Raw genomic sequence first — 18,400 nt, 5'->3', positions numbered from 1 at the left:
ACACCAAGTGATCTGAGGGCCATTCCTTTCATTGTTAGTCCTGTTGAGATGACACCGCTCACTCCAGTTCCTCCACCTCCTCGAGCAGCTTGTCCATCGCAATTGCCTGTTTTCTCTGCTAAACATTCAGGAGCAGGTCGGTTCAAAGGTGATGCTTTTCTTTAGTGGTTACACCTGCTGTTAATCAGTTCGTTTAGATTTTAAAATTTGACACTGTAGATTATCTATTTTAATGCTAAATTACACATTCTTGCTGTCCATTCATTTTATATGCTTTTTTGAAGAAAAAAAAAATCAGGAAGAAAAATGTTTATTGTTGTTTTTGTAAGATGTCAATTTGTAGTTATTTAGTTATTTTTTTGTCTAAACAGACACGAAGGTCATTCGTGGAATAAGAGTCTTGACAGCAAAAGACAAATTTGGGCCTATTTTGGAAAAACTGCAGCATTTCCAGGATGGGATTGTAACCTCACCTGGACACACAGTACCAACCAAAACATTTACTGCAGTAAAGCCTTTGACTCCAAAACCTCCAACAGTTCCCATACCGCAAAAACGAGGACCTCGGCCTGGGACGCTGCTGCGCCGTGCAAAAGTCGTCCCTATAGACGGTAAGTGGTTTTCCTCAGTAACTGTAGAAGATGCTGAATAATCAAACTTTAAATTAAGAGATTTTTTAAAAAGATTTTAATGAACAATTAATCACTGCATCATGCTTCGAATTAGAAGAAATGACAGTTTCTTTTTACTAACCTCGTTGATTATCAGACAAGAAAGCAGACAGTCAGTGCAGTCAGAATAATCCAAGAGAGAGCAGGGTCAAACTCCCGCCTGTAGCTACACCTGTAGAGAGCCTGTCCCACAGCTTTAGTCTGCTGTCTTCAGACGACTGGTAAGAAACGTAGTAAGGAGACATTAAATACTGCACAGAAACAGTGCTGCATAATGTGGCTGTGTTATTTGTGGTGTTCCTGAAGTCGTGTTCAATGTTGTGTTGTGTAAATACAGGATTAAGAAAAGACAGTAGAAAACTATTCAGTCTCTGGCAAAGCACCACTCGGACATCCTGAAGACTAAACTACATGAAGTGTGTCTGGTCCTCATTGAGGAGGTATTGCACACTTTATGTTTCTTATATGCGTTTCATGCAGCTAGTTTCCCTTCAAGTGCATACTACAGCCTCAACTGATGATTTTCACTCACATTTTAGGTGAAAAACCAACGCTCAGCAATAGCCTTTGAGGCCATACATGCCATCAATGAGCTCTACATTCAGCTCCAGAGAACAATGGACCCAGAAGTTGAAACAACAGGCCGAGCTCTATTGCTGAAGCTTGCAATGACCAACAACAACTTTCTACATCAGGAGGTCAATCTGGCGCTTGATGCCATGGTGGAAAATTGCAGCCATGGACGGATTCTGAGCGCTCTGTTTAACACAGGACTGACGTAAGAGGAGAGAAGAAGCTGTAGTGATTTTATTAGAAGACATGAAAGAGAGATCATGTTCACTGAGTTGTGTGTCTAATATTGTCCTTGCTCAGCCATCGCTGTGTTGCAGTGAGGAATAGCACGGCTCAACACCTGCACCAGCTGGCTGACAAACTTGGAGCAGCCGTCACCCTGAAAACAGGAACCTTCACTGAAAGATTTCTAATTGCTGCCTCTAGAATGGCAGGGGATGCTGCACCTGAAGCCAGGTGGGTACTTTTAAATGGGTTTGAAGTGCATCAATGTTTTATTTTCTGTGAGTTTACACAATTAATGAAAATTAATGACAACTGTAATCTTCCACAGATACCATGGGCGAACAATCATTGAGAAACTGACCCTTCACAAGGACTTTATGAATTTGTGGGTGAAGATTGTCCCTGAAAAAGACAGGCGTCCTGTGGAGAAGAGCCTGAAAAAGACAGGCGTCCTGTGGAGCGCCTGAAATTCAAAAGACATCTGTCCAAAAGTAAGAAAACGTCACACTTCAAGACTGACTGATGGCTTGGACCACTGGAACTATCATCTTCATGTTTTTTCTCTTTCCTTTCTTTCCAGACTGCCGGGATTTCTTGGACGCGTGTTTAACCAAAGTCCCGGAGACGCGGCCGACGCTGGAGGAGCTACAGCATCACACTTGGCTGAGATAAGCCTATCACACACACACACAAACACACACAATTCAGACGTTATCATTTATGTGTGATGTATGAATTACCTTTCTTTTTTTCAGGAAATAATTTTTTTTAATTGGCCCACTTTAAATTTCAGTGTTTTGGAATTCCTGTAACCCCCCCCAGCCATCCCAGGAAAGGGGATCTCTCTTTGAATGGGCTTTCCCGAGGTTTCTTCCCGTCAGTCTGGCCCCCCCAGGGGAGTTTTTCCTCGTCTTCATAGAGAGCTTGGGCTGGCTCAGGAGCTCCATCAAAACTCTTTATTTAATTACTCTAATGTAATCATATACTTTAAAGTAATCAAATAAAAGACAGTAAAAATCTGAAGACTTGAAGTAAACTTCCATTAAAATAAAACTTGTTTAATTCATCTTTGCTGAGGATACTGTGTTATTACTATTTCAAGGATTATGTCAGAACACCGGATACTGGTACCCATCCCTACCCATCACTAGGGAACAGAACAAACCAGACATCAATTACAACAAAAATGACACTGACCCAGCCAGCATGACTCGTCTGCCTTAAGAAATGTTTAGCAATATTACAAATTGGGTGATATGCCTTAAAGTAGCTTCTCATGTGTTCAGCATTGACCTGTATGCATTTTCCCCTTCTCAACCTCATACCAGTGATACTGAGTGGGGTGAGGGAGGAGTAGCTGTCTCTCATTTTTATAGATCCCATACTGGCCCATCAGGCCATTGATGGCAGAACTAGCTTTTCTGTTCCACTACTGGCCATGACCATTGCCTTTGAACATTGACTTGGCGTGATTTTTTTCTTCCACATCCCAAATGGTCAGCACTCTGGGCGTGGCACACGAGTGGCTGATTTAAAATGAAGCAGGTCTCTCTCTGAGAGTCATTGTGAACATTCAGAATGCTAGATCACTTTCTACATGCTCATTTTATGAAGTATTTGAGAGATTCCTTATCTATACTCTGTTTAGGGATGGGTATCGTTTAGGTTTTATCCGATACCGGTACTTTTGAAACTGTGCGGGTGCTTAAATGGTGCTCTAACCGTTGCTTCCTTCTCTCACCCCAACCGGTCGCAGCAGATGGCCCCGCCCCTCCCTGAGCCTGGTTCTGCTGGAGGTTTCTTCCTGTTAAACAGGAGTTTTTCCTTCCCACTGTTGCCAAAGTGCTGCTCATAGGGGGTCATATGATTGTTGGGTTTTTCTCTGTATCTATGAAGCGCCTTGAGGCGACTTTTGTTGTGATTTGGTGCTATATAAATAAAATTGAATTGAATTGAATTGCTTAAAGAATGGAGAACACAAACTTTGTCCAAAAACCTCTTATGTTTTTATTTTTAGCAGTCTCTTTTTTCTGCAAAATGATAACCAAGTTAGCCTTTTCTTTTGATACAACATACCTACTTTGTTTGGAACCGGTGAATAATGGAAAACATGTTTAGCTGTTTGTTTTTTTTGTAAAAAGATAACGGTGTTAGCTTTTTCTGCAGCTACAGGGCATGTATGGTATCACTCTATCAAACAAGAAGACAGTCGCATGTAACTACGACGGTGTTTGCTAGTTCACCTTACATGCATTAATGTAATAACGTGGTTAGCCTACTCAACGTAAATTACACACGAACAACATTAAGCTCCTCACGCAGAGAAGAACGGTTGCTGCTGCATCATCATCCGTCTGCTACACTGGCAGGGCTAGGGGCCAGGACTCTCCTCTTCGGGTTTTTGGGGGATGTTGCTAACTCCAGGTCCAATAACAGGCAACCCACCCGCAGCAGATGTGCTCGGTGTGAAGTCTCGCAGCAAGCTATCAAATACGGCGCATTTCTCTGCTTTTAAAAAAACGCTATTGCGTTGCCAGGTGTTTCATTGGATTCGAGGTGTTACTTCCTTTGCACAGTATCACAGTATCACCTTAAAGCACTTGTTGCTGCTGAGTTTGCATATTTTGCTGTGAAGTACAGCCAGACTTTTGACCGCTTTGCCTTGGACATTTAATCTGTAGCTCTGCTCTCAAAGAACATACGTACCTGGACCCGCCTACTATCCTCGGAAACGTAAAATGATTGGCTAGAATCCAAAGTGTATGACATCTCAAGAAAAAAAAAAGCCACCCGTATCCGGTATACCCGCACCCAATGTTCCCTCTAATTTTTCATGTGTCTGAGCGAACACAGAAACTCCCTGAGCGATCCCTTGGACCACTGTGAGCAACAGCAGACGTGTGCACTGTGGTGACGCCAGCATTGAATCCATGCAAGTTACATGGTTTATTAAAATAATAAAATTACAGCATTTACATTTATGTTAGACTACTTTTAATTAACTATTTTAGCCCACTTACAATGAAAATTTAAAAAAACAAAACAAAAAAATCTTGTTCATGACCTGTGTAGCATGTTAACACTATTGGAAGTAAAAATAACTTGAACTCCAATTTTGAAAACACAAGTTTCTTTTGTTTTTTTTTCATAAAGCTCTGACTTGTATTATGAGTCTGTGGTCTGGGAGAGAGTCTGTAACTCTGTCTGCAAAATACAGTAAATAATGACCAATGTTGGGTAATTAATTATATAGTTACTTCTTCAAAAAAGTAACTGAGTTATGCAAACAACAAAGTTTTTTGCAGCTGTTTACCTAAAAATGCAGCCAAGGCGTTTTTTTAAATAAACATTTTAAATTATTTAGAGAACAATCATCAAATTGCATCAAATCTGATGCCACACAAATTATTTGTGCCACTCCAAAAATAATTTCTGTCAACTATGAGATGAAGGAGAACAACAGCCTGATACCTGCAGGCCTGACAGCAGCAGATGTGTCACTGCTGTAACACCTGTAACACTCAGCAGTCGCCTCATTGTTCTGACACACACTAAACGTCGCCACGCCGCTTTGCTCGCTAAAACACCGGTGTCGGCACATAAGGACGCTGTCAGAGCCTGTCAACGACATTGATTAGCTGCGTATATACGAATGTGAATCGCATTACTGGCTGGATCCCATACGGGAGCAGCCAGTCACTGACTAACACTGCAAAACAGACTTGTTAAAGTATTGATTTTAATTTCAATTCAGGTTAGATTTTTTTTTTTTGTGCGCAACGCAGATTTTCTGTGCGCAGAGACCGTGCCAGCAGTGCGCAATTGTGCACACACACAGCTTCGAGGGAACATTGCCGGTACCCATTCCTAACTCTGTTCCACATGTGTTATGTTTCCTTCAGGATTAGCTAAATAAGAGAGGATTATTTTCCATTTATTAAACTGCATTTAGCTACTCTTTCGTATCACATTTACTTTGGGAATGCACCAATTGGTCCACATCCTGTTTATGCAGGGCTCACTTTTAAACGGTAAATTGCTGAAAATGTAGCCATATATAGCGCTTTTCTGTGTCTTGCACTCCTTTGCATAGATTGAAGCATCTGTGTGTTCCTGTTTTGTTGAGTGTATCTGTCTGTGTGGCTGTTGAAGGCTACTGAGAGTGTGACCTTCACAGTTCACCAGAGGACCATCTATTACATTTGTTAGGTTATGCGTTTTTGATATTATTGCATCCTCACTGGCACACTCAGTCCTTAGTGTGGGCTTACCCTGCTCCATACCTTGTTAAGGATAAAGAACTTACAACCTGGAAGTAGATTATATCTCCCATAGTGAGATACAGAGAATGGTTGCTTACCAGGGTAACTCTGGTTTTCTGAAACCCAGGTGATGTTTGGTTTTCACCTCCAAACAATCGCAGTCAGAGATCAGGTGAAAGAGGAAAGAGCAGAGAGCGTCAAAATAAAAGGGAAATTATGGGAGCAAACACCAGAGTTTAACAATTGTTCATCACTAAATACAGTACAGATATTTTAATAAGGAGAGGTTATTTGAAAGAATGAAATTGATTTACTGATGAACAGAATTTAAACAGGTGATTTGCCGTTAGACTCAGATGGCCTATCTCAGCGGAACAGAACCCCGTCTGTGAAAAGGATTAGAGCAGGAGCCCCGAGAGCCTGGAAGCTGGTGGTGGAATGGTTGAATGGAGCATGAGTGATGAGATGAGGCGTGTACAAGGAAGAATAACCGAGGACACAGCATGAATGCTGATTGGCCTGGAGAAGGTGATTGGACTAGACCACTTCAGGAACGCCTTTAGCCACACCTCACCAGGTGTAGACAATCGGCAGTTAAACCTAGGCAACACCTGAAGACAACTGCATTTCCACTGTAAGGAGTGTAAGGGTTGCAATGGGCTGTAACAAAGGACAAGCACAGATGAGTCCACTATCATAGACTGGAACATCATTCATAACTTTTTATGTTATAAAGGGGGTGGCAGTAGAGCTTCTGTGATTGGTCACATCAGAGAGTGCTTGGTTATCAGAGAGTTACCATAGTAACCAAAGGTTTTAAAGATTGCAATATAGCTATTGTTGTCCAGAGGGGCCGATGGTGCGATATGGCAGCCTCGCTTCTGTCAGTCTGCCCCAGGGCAGCTGTGGCTACAACTGTAGCTGCCTCCACCAGTGTGTGAATGTGAGAGTGAATGAATAGTGGCATTGTAAAGCGCTTTGGGTGCCTTGGAAAGCGCTATATAAATCCAATCCATTATTATTATTATTATTATTATTATCAAATCAACAAAATATTAAAGAATCATTAAATATGTGGAATAGTTCATTCTTTCCTTTTTTCATCAGTGGTTTACACACTGGCTTGCAGGCAAAATGTCACTGGTTCGATTGCAACCGGAGATACAAATCAGGGTTGTGCCTGGAAGGGCATCTGGTATAAAACTCTGCCGTATCAAAAGATGCTGAGCTATCAGGTGTGGTGACCCCTTGTGACAAGGGAGCAACTGAAAGTGAAACACTGTTTTGCTTTGTCTTTGTGTAAAGTGTCCTTGAGTGTTTTGAAAGGCGCTTAATAAAATGTATTATTATTATTATTATTATTAATGTTTTGTATAGAATCATAACAAAATGTGAAAAGTTCAAAAGACTATGCGGCTGTTTAGCTGTGCCTGTCCGTCTGCCATCAGCTGAGAGAGATGCCGGTCAACTCTCTGGAGAAGCCGTGGACGGTAGACCCCTCTGAGGTGGCAGAGCGGCGGGATCTTAGGGACAGTCGCCTGGTGTTCAGCATCGATCCACGCGGCTGTGAAGATGTAGACGACACGCTGTCTGTACACAAGCTCCCCAACAGAAGGCTGGAGCTGGGAGTTCACATTGCTGATGTCACTCACTTTGTCAAAGAGGGTTCGCTCACAGACTTGGAGGCACGTTCAAGGTGAGGAACTGGTTGGAGTGGTTGGGTAGAGTAGGTGGGATATAAAAGGATAAAAGAAAATTACAGCATCTTGCATAAGTGTTCAGAGGAACTTTCAGAAGTACAAAGAGGCAAGAAAGTTGTTGCCTGAATTAATGTTGCATCAGCAGCATGCCTTGTAGCGCAATTATAAATAACACAGAGCCACCTTAAATAAGGCTCGTGTCTGATGTGAAGCATTAAGCCTTAAATGTCTATCATTTAATCACATGTAGAAGGACTTCACAGGGTCCATGATGGCTTTGAAAGTATCACTGGCACCAGGAATTGAACCAATGGTCAGCACGTTGTTGGTTCAATCCCTGGTGCCTTCGGGCTTCATGTTAAAGTCACCTTGCACAAAATACTTAACCCCCAAATTTCCCTGGATGCATCCGTTAGTGTGAGTGTGCATGTGAGAGAAAATGCTTAAAGGTATAGACTAACGCGCTGTATGAATATGTGTGCGAATGGACGAATGCTGGTCGTGCTAAAAGGTGGTTGGGGTTCTCACAGTAGAGAACTGCTACACACAGAACACAGTGGTCCATGTTGTTACGAAGAACTTGTGCTCATTTTGAGTACGATGCCATTAACAGGACAGGGGAATGTTTCCGCTGTGGGAAAGCCTGAGTGATTTTCACTGTGGCCTTCATAAACATATATTACTACGGGACATGGCAGCCATACTTGTACACAACATTCAACCAGAAGGTCATGCAGCAAAAAAAGGAAAAATGAGTCCGCTTCCAACTAAATTAGTTTTATTCTACTGAGTGGTAGAAGTAAAGAACAGTGTGTCACACATCATTTGTTTTCAGATCCCCTTTGTACAGTTACGGGTGTCAGGAAAACACCGGAGGTCACATGATGGCATGTGACCTTGAGTACCTGATGTTAATGGTTTGTCTATAATTGGCTTTCAGTGCATCTTATTAATAAAGAGGATGATGATACAAGACAGTTGAACCACAGTAATAGAACAAGAAGATATTCATCTGTGTTTATGTCCAGATATATGCACATGTTCTGATTTATTTATTTATTTTGTGCTGTATTGTACAAATGAATAAAACTGAGTTTAAAATATCTGCAGTAAATGAAGTGAAGGTCGGGGCTGCAAAAGTAATGCTTGCACTTGATCTCCACAAATTTTCCTTCCTGGGAACATGCAGCGATGACACCATGTGACAGGGAAGCAGCCCAAAAAAATTTGTGTCACAGCTGAACGGCCGACAAATCTGCAGCAAATGCATTCTGCTGTCATCTCGGTGTAATCTCGCTATAATCCAAAATCTCTACGGAATTCTTTCAGCACCTTGTTGAGTCTTGGAAGTGAAGAAAGGAGTGTTCAGAAGGCAGAAGTGTCTAACCCAGTGCTAATAAAATGTATCTGATAAAGTGTAGTCTGCAGATAAATTAGTAAGAAGGTCCATGAAGTGCATGTCGTTTTTTAAAGGCAGCAGCAGCAGCAGCAGCAGCATGTACAGAAGATGATTGAGAGCCGAGTGAGGAGAGAAACTCCGTGTAGACTGTTAACAACGTGCACTTATAAAATAATACTGAAATCTTACTATATATTTTTTATGTTGTGATTTTTAATGTAGTTTTGGTCCTCTGCTTTCTCTCTGACTTACTCTAAAATTCCATTTTACATTTCATAGCTGTCCACAAAGCAGCGTGCAGATCACCCACCTGTCCAGCTCGCCTCCACACTTTAAAGAAGTAAATTAAAATCTCATGATTGTGGTTTGAAGCCTTAAATTCTATTTCAGAAAATGGGGAATATTTATTAAATCATAAGAAAAACATTTTGCTTATTTATTTCATCCTTCCTGACTTATTAATAAACAGAAGGATGAAAATGACAAAGGTGGAACAAACTCTGAATATTTAGTACTTATTTTCAAATTATGTCTCACTTTTGATTAGAAAGAAGATGATAAAGCTGCTGCTTTGATCTCATTGCCTTTTTATATTTATTATGTCACTTCTTAAGGGCTACAACCTACTACCTGGCAGACCGCAGGTACGACATGCTGCCTGCTATTCTCAGCGCAGACCTTTGCTCACTGCTGGGAGGTGCTGACAGGTTAGTAGACTTCCCATCACACGTTTCATTTTCATATGCTTAAAATGCATGCTAGTTGTGTAACTGACACTTTCAAATTCAGGTATGCAATGAGCGTGCTTTGGGAGCTTGACGCAGAATCCCTTGAAGTCCAAGAGGTCTGGTATGGTCGTACACTCATCCGCTCCTCCTATCAGCTCCACTACGAGCTGGCTCAGGCGCTCCTCAACGGAGAACAGGTTGAGGTAGCGGAACTGGCCAACCTGGGTCCTCAGGAAAAGGGTTCTAAGCTAGCTCAACTCACTGAGGCACTTGAGATGCTCACACATGTAGCCAGACATCTTCGGGCAAAGAGGGACAGAGGAGGAGCGCTGGAGCTGGAAGGAGTGGAGGTATGATTGGTTTCTTGTATCTTCATAGAGTATTTTGTGTGTTTTGGTAATGTGTGTACTTAACAGTAAGACTATATAAATAAAGACTGCAAACATTTAAGGTTCATGTTCTTAATTGAAAGCGTAAGCATGTTATAGCTGAGTGTCTAACCCTAACACATCGTCACTACTGACGTCTAACATACGACACAAAATGATTCAATGAATCTGAAGTGAATCAAACAAAGTAAACCGTGCACATAGCTTCAGTGGAGAGAAATCCATTCTGCACATTAAAAACTGGAACCACTATCTTTCTCGCACATTTCAGCTGCAGAAGATTCTCCCTTCTAAGCTTCTGTCTAAGTGAAAGTTTGACTTAACCTCTGTGTTTGGTCATTTTGTCAGATGACATCATGGTTAGAAAATTCAGTATCAGTCACCCCGAAACACTTCATACAGCCGAGGGGAGGAAATCAGGTCAAAAGACACCTGTGGAAAAGGGCCAGGGATTAATGATAACTAATGATTAAATGGAGATTGGTCTATAAACATGTAGTCAGTGATAATGATGACAAAGAGGTGATGATGATGTTCGGCGTCATCATGAGAATCCCCCAGCTGCCACGGTCTATTGCAGCATAACTAAGGGAGGATTCAGGGTCACCTGGTCCAGCCCTAACTATATGCTTTAGCAAAAAGGAAAGTTTGAAGCCTAATCTTAAAAGTAGAGATAGTGTCTGTCTCCTGAATCCAAACTGGAAGCTGGTTCCACAGAAGAGGGGCCTGAAAACTGAAGGCTCTGCCTCCCATTCTACTTTTAAATACTCTAGGAACAACAAGTAGGCCTGCAGAGCGAGAGCGAAGTGCTCTAATAGGGTGATATGGTACTACAAGGTCATTAAGATAAGATGGGGCCTGATTATTTAAGACCTTGTATGTGAGGAGCAGGATTTTGAATTCTGGATTTAACAGGAAGCCAATGAAGGGAATCTGCTCTCTCTTTCTAGTCCCTGTCAGGACTCTTGCTGCAGCATTTTGGATCAGCTGAAGGCTTTTCAGCGAGTTTTTTGGACATCCTGATAATAATGAATTACAGTCGTCCAGCCTGGAAGTAATAAATGCATGAACTAGTTTTTCAGCGTCACTCTGAGACAGGATATTTCTAACTTTAGAGATGTTGCACAAATGGAAGAACGCAGTCTTACATATTTGTTTAATATGTGCATTGAAGGACATGTCCTGGTCAAACATGACTCCAAGGTTCCTCACAGCGTTACTGGAGGCCAAGGTAATGCCATCCAGAGTAAGAATCTGCTTAGATACCATATTTCTAACATGTTCAGGACTCAGTACAATAACTGAATGAATTTAGACGCAGGAGTCTTCCAGGTCTTTATGTTTAGTTTGGTTTTTTGCTGTGTTATTTACAGAATTACAGATGGATACCATATATTTCTTTTCATCGATAATAAATTATAGTACGGTCTAATAGAGACGTTATTTTTAAAATCAGGCGTCTAAGCAGAACACGTTCCTCAGCAGAAAACATTTTATCAGAAAGTCATTTCAGTGAGAATATTGGAATAAAGAAACCAAGCACTCCACTGTGAAACCACTGACAGTTTTCACATTAGATCACAGCCATTTATCTACAGCGGCTGGTCGGCCATCTGTTAAAACCTCATATGGACAATTCCTGTTGTTCTATAAGATGCTCTCTAATAGGATGTCTTGGATTTATTTATTATTCAGTTATTGCATTCCTGTTATGGCTGTACGCACACAGAATATTGATATGAAGTAAAAATGATTCTCTCGGGTTGCTTCTGGGATAGTGGAAAAACCAATATATTTCTAAAAGTGTGTTTAATGATTGAGCTGCCACCCAAAAATCAAGTTCTTATCTTGACAAAGCTGGATTATTGACCGCTGGTGAAACATCTGTTGTCCTGAAGGATAAGGACAACAGATGTTTCATCTTGATCTATTATATAAAACGGCCAAAACTGTGTTCAAATCCAAACTTTCTGGCTTCTTTTGGTTCCTGCTGAAGTGCTTTGGGTCCCCTCAGTTCATCCTTAGTCTGAGAAAAGTTTTGTTCTCTCTTTAAGGCACATTTCCTTTGAGCTAACTTAAACTCTGATTGGCTGTCCACTATAAACAAAAAGCATGAACAGCAGATCGGTGGAGTTTCTGTGCCCATGAGCAGAGCTGTGTGCCTGTTAGGGATATGTGTTCTTACTGGTATGATAGAGAGCTGAACGTAGGAAAGACAGTAGACTGTTTTCAGGTTGAGATTCATTCACATTTGGTTCTCCGTGCAGCATTTGTTCCGGTGGAATGGTGCATGTTCAACTGAGTTAAAGTAAACTGTAGTAAAATGTGGCCCACTGATGCATTTTCATATTCTTTTTCATTGAAGTCACGTTAGAAGCATTTTCCCTTTTCAGGTGGGTGCCCAGCTGGATGAGGAGAGGAACATTACGGCCCTGGTCCCTCGTCAGCCCCTGGAGGTCCATGAGACCGTGGCAGAGTGCATGATTTACGCCAACCACTGGGTGGCCCGCAAGATCCAGGAAGCTTTCCCCAACCAGGCCCTTCTAAGGTGTCACCCACCACCACAACAGGAGCTATTCAACCAGCTGGTGGACACTGCAAAGGCCAAAGGTTTCACCATTGACACCAGGTAATGTTTTTGACTGTTCAGTATAGAAACTGAGGAAATGCATATTGTAGTCCAACGCACATCATGTTCAGACACACAAGTGTGTGAACCTGAAATGTTTGATAACACGGGGACACACTCAGGTGTCACATGAGCAGTCAGACAAGAAGAAGACATGTTCCTTCAGCTCAGGTTGAGGTTGAAGCCAAATATGCTTCCAAACCAAAGACTAGAACATATGATGAAGCATATCTTGCCTTTGGCTTCAGCTTCACAACAGCTGTCGTGGCAAGGTCGGTCTCCCCGACAGAATTAGTTTCCCCTGCGTCGGGAGCACACGCTGGGCTGTCCAAATCACGGACAAACAGGATCCCACATTCTTGATTTTCAGTTCACAAACACTTCTTATAACGACTAACTACTCCTGAAACTTTGGAGGTTTTAGCTCTTTACACAGTAAAGTTACAGGATAAATATAATTATCAGGCAAAATGTCCTTCGTTTGTTAAAATAATCCCGTCTGATACCACGAGAGGACAATAAATATTTCATTTTCTGTTGTAACCCTTAAACTGAATGGTAATGTAACGACACTCAGGTTTCACTTTTTTACAAAACTAAAACATCACTACTTCCACGTCTGACTGTTTGTAATGGAGGCGGCGTAACCTGGATCCACACTCCGTGCCCAGCGAACGCTCGCCACGCAGGGGGAACACATGCTGTCGGCGATGCCGACCTCGGCACAACGCTGATCCTGCCGCAGTTTGTTCCCCGGTTCAAATCCCGGACAAACAGGATCCCACAGCTGTTTATGCTTTTAAACCCGTTTTGCACAGAGAGCAGTGTTGAATATTCTCACACGGGAACAAAACAAACAACTCAAATAATTAAAGATGGTTTGTTTTTCTGTTTTTTAAAAGAGGCAGTGATTTATTTAATTACAACCTGTAATCTATTACAGTTAACTTTTATTTGTTTAACTGTTTACAAAAGGTCTGAGGATCTGAGGCGTGGAATGAACTGCAATGGAGTTTGAAAACAAAATATGAATGTGCGGTTGGAGGATTGTGGGGGGGGGGTTAAACCAACAGCAGAACCGGTCCCAGGACAAGAGACATGGTGATGCAAGTAGCTTTGTGTCACTGACTGCTGAGATGAGAGGCCTCACTCATCCCTGGTTTCTGGCTCTGTTCCTTCAGGTCCAACAAGGCTTTAGCTGCCTCACTGGACCGAGCTGTGGACCCACAGGACCCCTTGGTGAACAGGTTGTTCAGAATGATGGCCACCACTGCTATGTCACAGGCTCTGTACTTCTCCACTGGTGCTCATCCTCAAGACCAATACTACCATTATGGTACGATACCGCTGCACAGCTTTTATTGGCTGCACTAGAGTTTCAGTGTGACTGTGGGTCAGTCCATCCATCACACGTCTGCACACACTTGTCCAACGTCTGTTGTTTGTGAAGAATTATTCGACTGAGAACTAGAAAGAAGGCTAACGTGCTGATATTTGCTTCGTTGTCGTAGGTCTGGCTCTGGATCGCTACACACACTTTACCTCACCCATCCGTCGGTACGCAGACATTGTCGTGCACCGCCTTCTTACCGCAGCCCTGCACATGCAGAGGGGCGTTGTATCTGGTAAAGCACCAGCCAGTAACAAAGAAGTGGAGGAAATGGCTCACCATGTCAACAGCAAGAACAGGGTCAGGGGTGTTTTATTGTTTGTGTTTTTCAATGATTCACCTCTTACTCTATTAACAGAAGCTGTGCTGACGTCTGTGTTTCATTTGCAGGCAGCACAGGCAGCCCAAATGCGATCCACAGCACTGTTTCAGTGTCTGTTTTTCAGAGAACGAGACCCTCAGACAGACCCGTGCTGTGTGGCTGACGCTGTTGTCTACTCCATTCGAGACAACGGTGTCTTGGTGTTTATCCCAGAGTAAGAACCTTCAGTCCTGTGTTTTGTTCTGCAGTCTTCTTCTTTTCCTTTGTTTAATGGAGCTGTACAGCAGCTCACAGACGGCCAACCACTCGTGTATTTTTAATAGACGAATTCAAAGTTTATGACAATGAATGAATTTGTTGGAAGATGTAATTGCACGCTAATCAATGTATATTTAACAGTATACACGCTAGTTTTATTTTCTCTTAAAAAACCTCAAAATGAGTTTTAAATTGTATAAATTTACTAAACTAATTCCTTAAACATTTATTGTGAGCAGGGAAAATCGGCTAAAACCCCGAATCTTTTCTCTACCAGGCTTTAAATAAGTTAATTGCATTGCTGAAGTTGAGTCTGTGGGGAGGGACGGTGCTTTGGAGCCAGCCTTGTGTTTGTGGCACTTCTACGTTAGCTTAGCTAACCTCTGGAGGTTGCTGCTTGTTTATTGCAAGGAAAGTGTAATTTAATAACATCAGTGTTCTCCATGCTTGTGGTGTTACAGGGATATGCAATATTAACAGTTTATTAAAATGTAACCTGTGGTCATTTTGAGAAGGCTGTAGAATCCATGTAATGATTAAAATCACAGGGCGCAAAGCAGGTTGAGTAATATCACTGAGTAAGTAAGGCTGCCTCTGACCACAGCCATGTTGTTCACAGGTATGGTGTGAGGGGGCCTGTGTATCTGAAGAACAAAGAGGGCCTGGTGGTGGTAGCGGGACAGGACGGCAGCTGTGATTGGCAGGGTGGCACTGTGCGAAAATACCCGGACCGCATTACCACCACCTCCAGCTGTGGCACCTCCACCTTCAAACTGTTTGACCACATCACCGTAAGTCACAGAAAACGCTAATCAATCATTTTAGAAGGTTTCCAGCAATGCAGCGCCTAAAGGCGACGATTCCAAATATATATGCATGAGTGTATATGAATCACAGGTTCATACGACTACTGGATCTTTTGTGGTCCAACATTAAGAGACGTTTTATGATCTTGTTGTGATAAAGTGTTGTGTGGTTGCTGCTTTGTTAGCTAATCTCAAGGTAACAAAACGTCAGTAAGATGAATGAGACGAAAATGATTCCTGAAAATAAATCATTTAAAGTTATTCAGTTTATTGTTTTTAAATATTATATGAAAACAAAAACATAAGTGTGGGGGGGGGGAGGCTCTCCTCCAAGACAAGAAATGTAATGCTTCCAGTTTGTGGCGTTTCTACACAAACCTTTTTGTAAAGGGAGATAAAAAATGACAGTGGGCGGTAATTGTTTTCACATAAACGCCTTTAAACGCTGCACGGTCGCACTCTCTCTCTCGCACTCGATAAATGATCCATTGTTGCTCTGCACACGTTTGTTACCACAAACGTCGCATGCACTTATGTCATTGTCATGAGACACTCTTGCAAACAAACTCACGGTTTAGTAACACAGTAGAGCAGCGTGTTTACGGGACAGTAACAGTAATCTAATTACCTTTTTTGCAACAGTAATCCCTTACTTTACTCGTTACTTGAAAAAAGTAATCTAATTATGCGTTGCTGCCCATCACTGGCGTCAAGTTATATTAAGTTCAGGCATGTTACACACGATGATTGTGAGGAATAAGTGCATGTGATTTAAGCAAAAAGAGCAGGAAACATTACCCTAAGGTTAGCTAACAAAAAGAAACTGAAGTAACGGTGTGTTATTCTCACATCTTTGGCTTTAAGACATGAAAAAGTGACAGAGTACTGCTGCTTCCACTGTTATCAACATCTTTTCTTTCTTTCATGGACTTATCCTGGGGTCATAAATGTCAAAGGGCAAAGGCAATGCTAACAACATAGCTTACTGATGGATGATGATGGATGACACATGTGGCCAAAACAAGATAGAAAGAAACATTAGCCCAAACACAAGTTGTCCACCACAGCATTGACTGCTGTCAAGCTATGATCATATCAAACAAAGAGATGATGATGATATTCAACAAACAAATCAACAAAACAACAACCTCACTGTGACACTTGACCGAGGTCACAGTGTTAATGAATGTTTTTCTCCCCCTCTGCTCCAGTCTCCACGTCGTGTGAATGTTAGAAAGCACAGTAAAGAAAGTTCGTGTACGGATGGATGAACGTTTGTTACATTGGATACGTGTGTGTAACATACGTATCCAATTTATCCTATTTATGAACAAAATTGTGGCACAGTCGGAAACTTCTCCACTCTACACCACTGTCTACTTAGCTGTGACGCTGCGCACAGTGCTGAGAGGACTGCTGTTATATATTACGTCACAAACCTTAAGTGGGCCTGTCTTTGCATAGCATTCCATTAGACTATTTTCAGTAGGTGCCATTACTGTGTAGTGATCGAACTGAGGAATACTGTGACTTACGTTCTCTGCTCTCTTCAGGTTCGTATTTCTGTCCACTCTTCAACTTGCCACGCTGACCGTCTAAACCTCGAGGTCATCAGCAACAAGCCTCACCACAGTGCCAAGTCCCAGCAGCCCAGCCCTCAGGGCCGCAGTCAGCTGGTCAAAGAGGTGGTGCGTCAGAATGAAGAGGCGCTGGCTCAGGAGAAGACAGCCCGGCGCCCCAAACTCTCCAAAGAGGAAAGAGAGTTTTGTCAGAGCAAAACTCCCAGTCTGTACTCTATTCTGGAAGAAATCAGAGAGTTGGCTCTGATGGATCTGGAAAGGGCTTCACGCCTCCCGGCAACAACAGCATAGAAACGCTGTAGCCCAGCTTTACCTCCAAGCAGACACTTGTGAGAACTGCACGCTGTGCGCTAACAGAACGGTGATCATTGAAGATCACTCGTGCTGAGTCATCCAGGTCATTCTTGTAGCTCCAGATTGTGTGTGGACAAACCACACGAGTGTGTGAAGTCACAGGAAAGCAAACACAATATTAAGTAAAAACATATCCCGCCATCTTTTTAGAAACCAGAGTCAAACCGAATCAGTGGATACGTTTTGTAAAAGTTAGTTTTTAAAATCACATCAAGTTAAACTTAGTTGTAAGGAGGATAGGGAACGTGTTAATGCCAGTGAAGTGTCAGCAGTTACTTTGACAAGACCTAGTACTCACTGCAAATGTGGTTCAATCCTGCAGGAAACTAGTCAACTGCAGCAGGTTAAAGAAGTCTGGTAACAAAAGGCTTTTCTCTCAGCACCAGTGATCTCAATATCTCACTGGTGGGATCAATGTCTTGTGTAAATTAAATGTCTTGTGTTATAGAACCATTTTTGGTGAGTTCACACATATTGTACTACCTGTGACCACTTCATACAAAACCCAGCACGAGTATTGTTCTGGAGATGATAAAACGTCCACTCGTCCATTTTCTTCTGCACGTCCTGGAATCTGTCCCAGCTGTCATAGGGTGAGAGGCAGGATACGCCCTGGACAGGTCACCGGACTGATAAAACTTCATGTCACTCATTAGCAGACTTTAAAATAAACCCGTAGAGTAATGAACACACCTGAGGTTGGTTGTGTTGGAAGTGATGTATAAAACTAGGATGTATTTATCTTATAGTTTGTATATCAAGAGCCTGTATAGAAGACACCAACACCAAGGACATTTTTATTGTTTGAACTGGTAAATAATCAGAAGCGTTTTTTGGTTTGTGGATTTTAAGATTGTTTTCTAGAACTACCAACAGAAATATGAACTGTACATAACTATTTCAATATGTGTGCAGTGGCCTGTAATTAAAAATGGTGTTTTCATTAGCGCAGATGGAGCCACTTCATCGTGTTGCGTTTCATGTCCCTGCAGTAGCTTAAGAAAGAACTGTTCATAATTGAACGAGCACTTAATGCTTGGAAGAGGGTGATGGTCAGTTGACAGCTCACATACTACACACACACAGAGGCCTTTTATAGAAACATGTTTGCAAC

The 18,400-nt window shown here is 42.1% G+C and overlaps 3 protein-coding genes across 3 annotated transcripts in view; all 3 read left to right on the top strand.

Annotated features, from left to right (window-relative positions):
* The window catches only part of LOC146661737 (uncharacterized), a 275,594-nt gene that overhangs the window by 223,593 nt on the left and 33,601 nt on the right, over positions 1-18,400 (top strand). The gene's annotated exons all lie outside the window — the stretch shown is intronic.
* Positions 300-1,936, top strand: LOC146661742 (TOG array regulator of axonemal microtubules protein 2-like). Its single transcript, XM_085419444.1, has 4 exons — positions 300-1,111; positions 1,211-1,449; positions 1,545-1,700; positions 1,798-1,936. The coding sequence occupies exons 2-4, from the start codon at positions 1,289-1,291 to the stop codon at positions 1,934-1,936; spliced, it is 456 nt and encodes a 151-aa protein (XP_085275570.1). The 5' UTR covers positions 300-1,111; positions 1,211-1,288.
* Positions 7,159-18,243, top strand: LOC146661741 (DIS3-like exonuclease 1). Its single transcript, XM_085418264.1, has 9 exons — positions 7,159-7,427; positions 9,445-9,537; positions 9,620-9,908; positions 12,341-12,576; positions 13,758-13,912; positions 14,088-14,266; positions 14,357-14,502; positions 15,166-15,337; positions 16,906-18,243. The coding sequence occupies exons 1-9, from the start codon at positions 7,189-7,191 to the stop codon at positions 17,221-17,223; spliced, it is 1,827 nt and encodes a 608-aa protein (XP_085274390.1). The 5' UTR covers positions 7,159-7,188; the 3' UTR covers positions 17,224-18,243.

This window comes from Rhamphochromis longiceps, linkage group LG9 (genome assembly GCF_057381845.1).
Source record: "Rhamphochromis longiceps isolate RC_006_pf linkage group LG9, R_longiceps_female_GT1.1, whole genome shotgun sequence".
NCBI classification, from domain to species: Eukaryota; Metazoa; Chordata; class Actinopteri; order Cichliformes; family Cichlidae; genus Rhamphochromis; species Rhamphochromis longiceps.
Note: the sequence above shows the minus strand (reverse complement) of the source record. Positions and strands in the feature narration are given on the sequence as shown.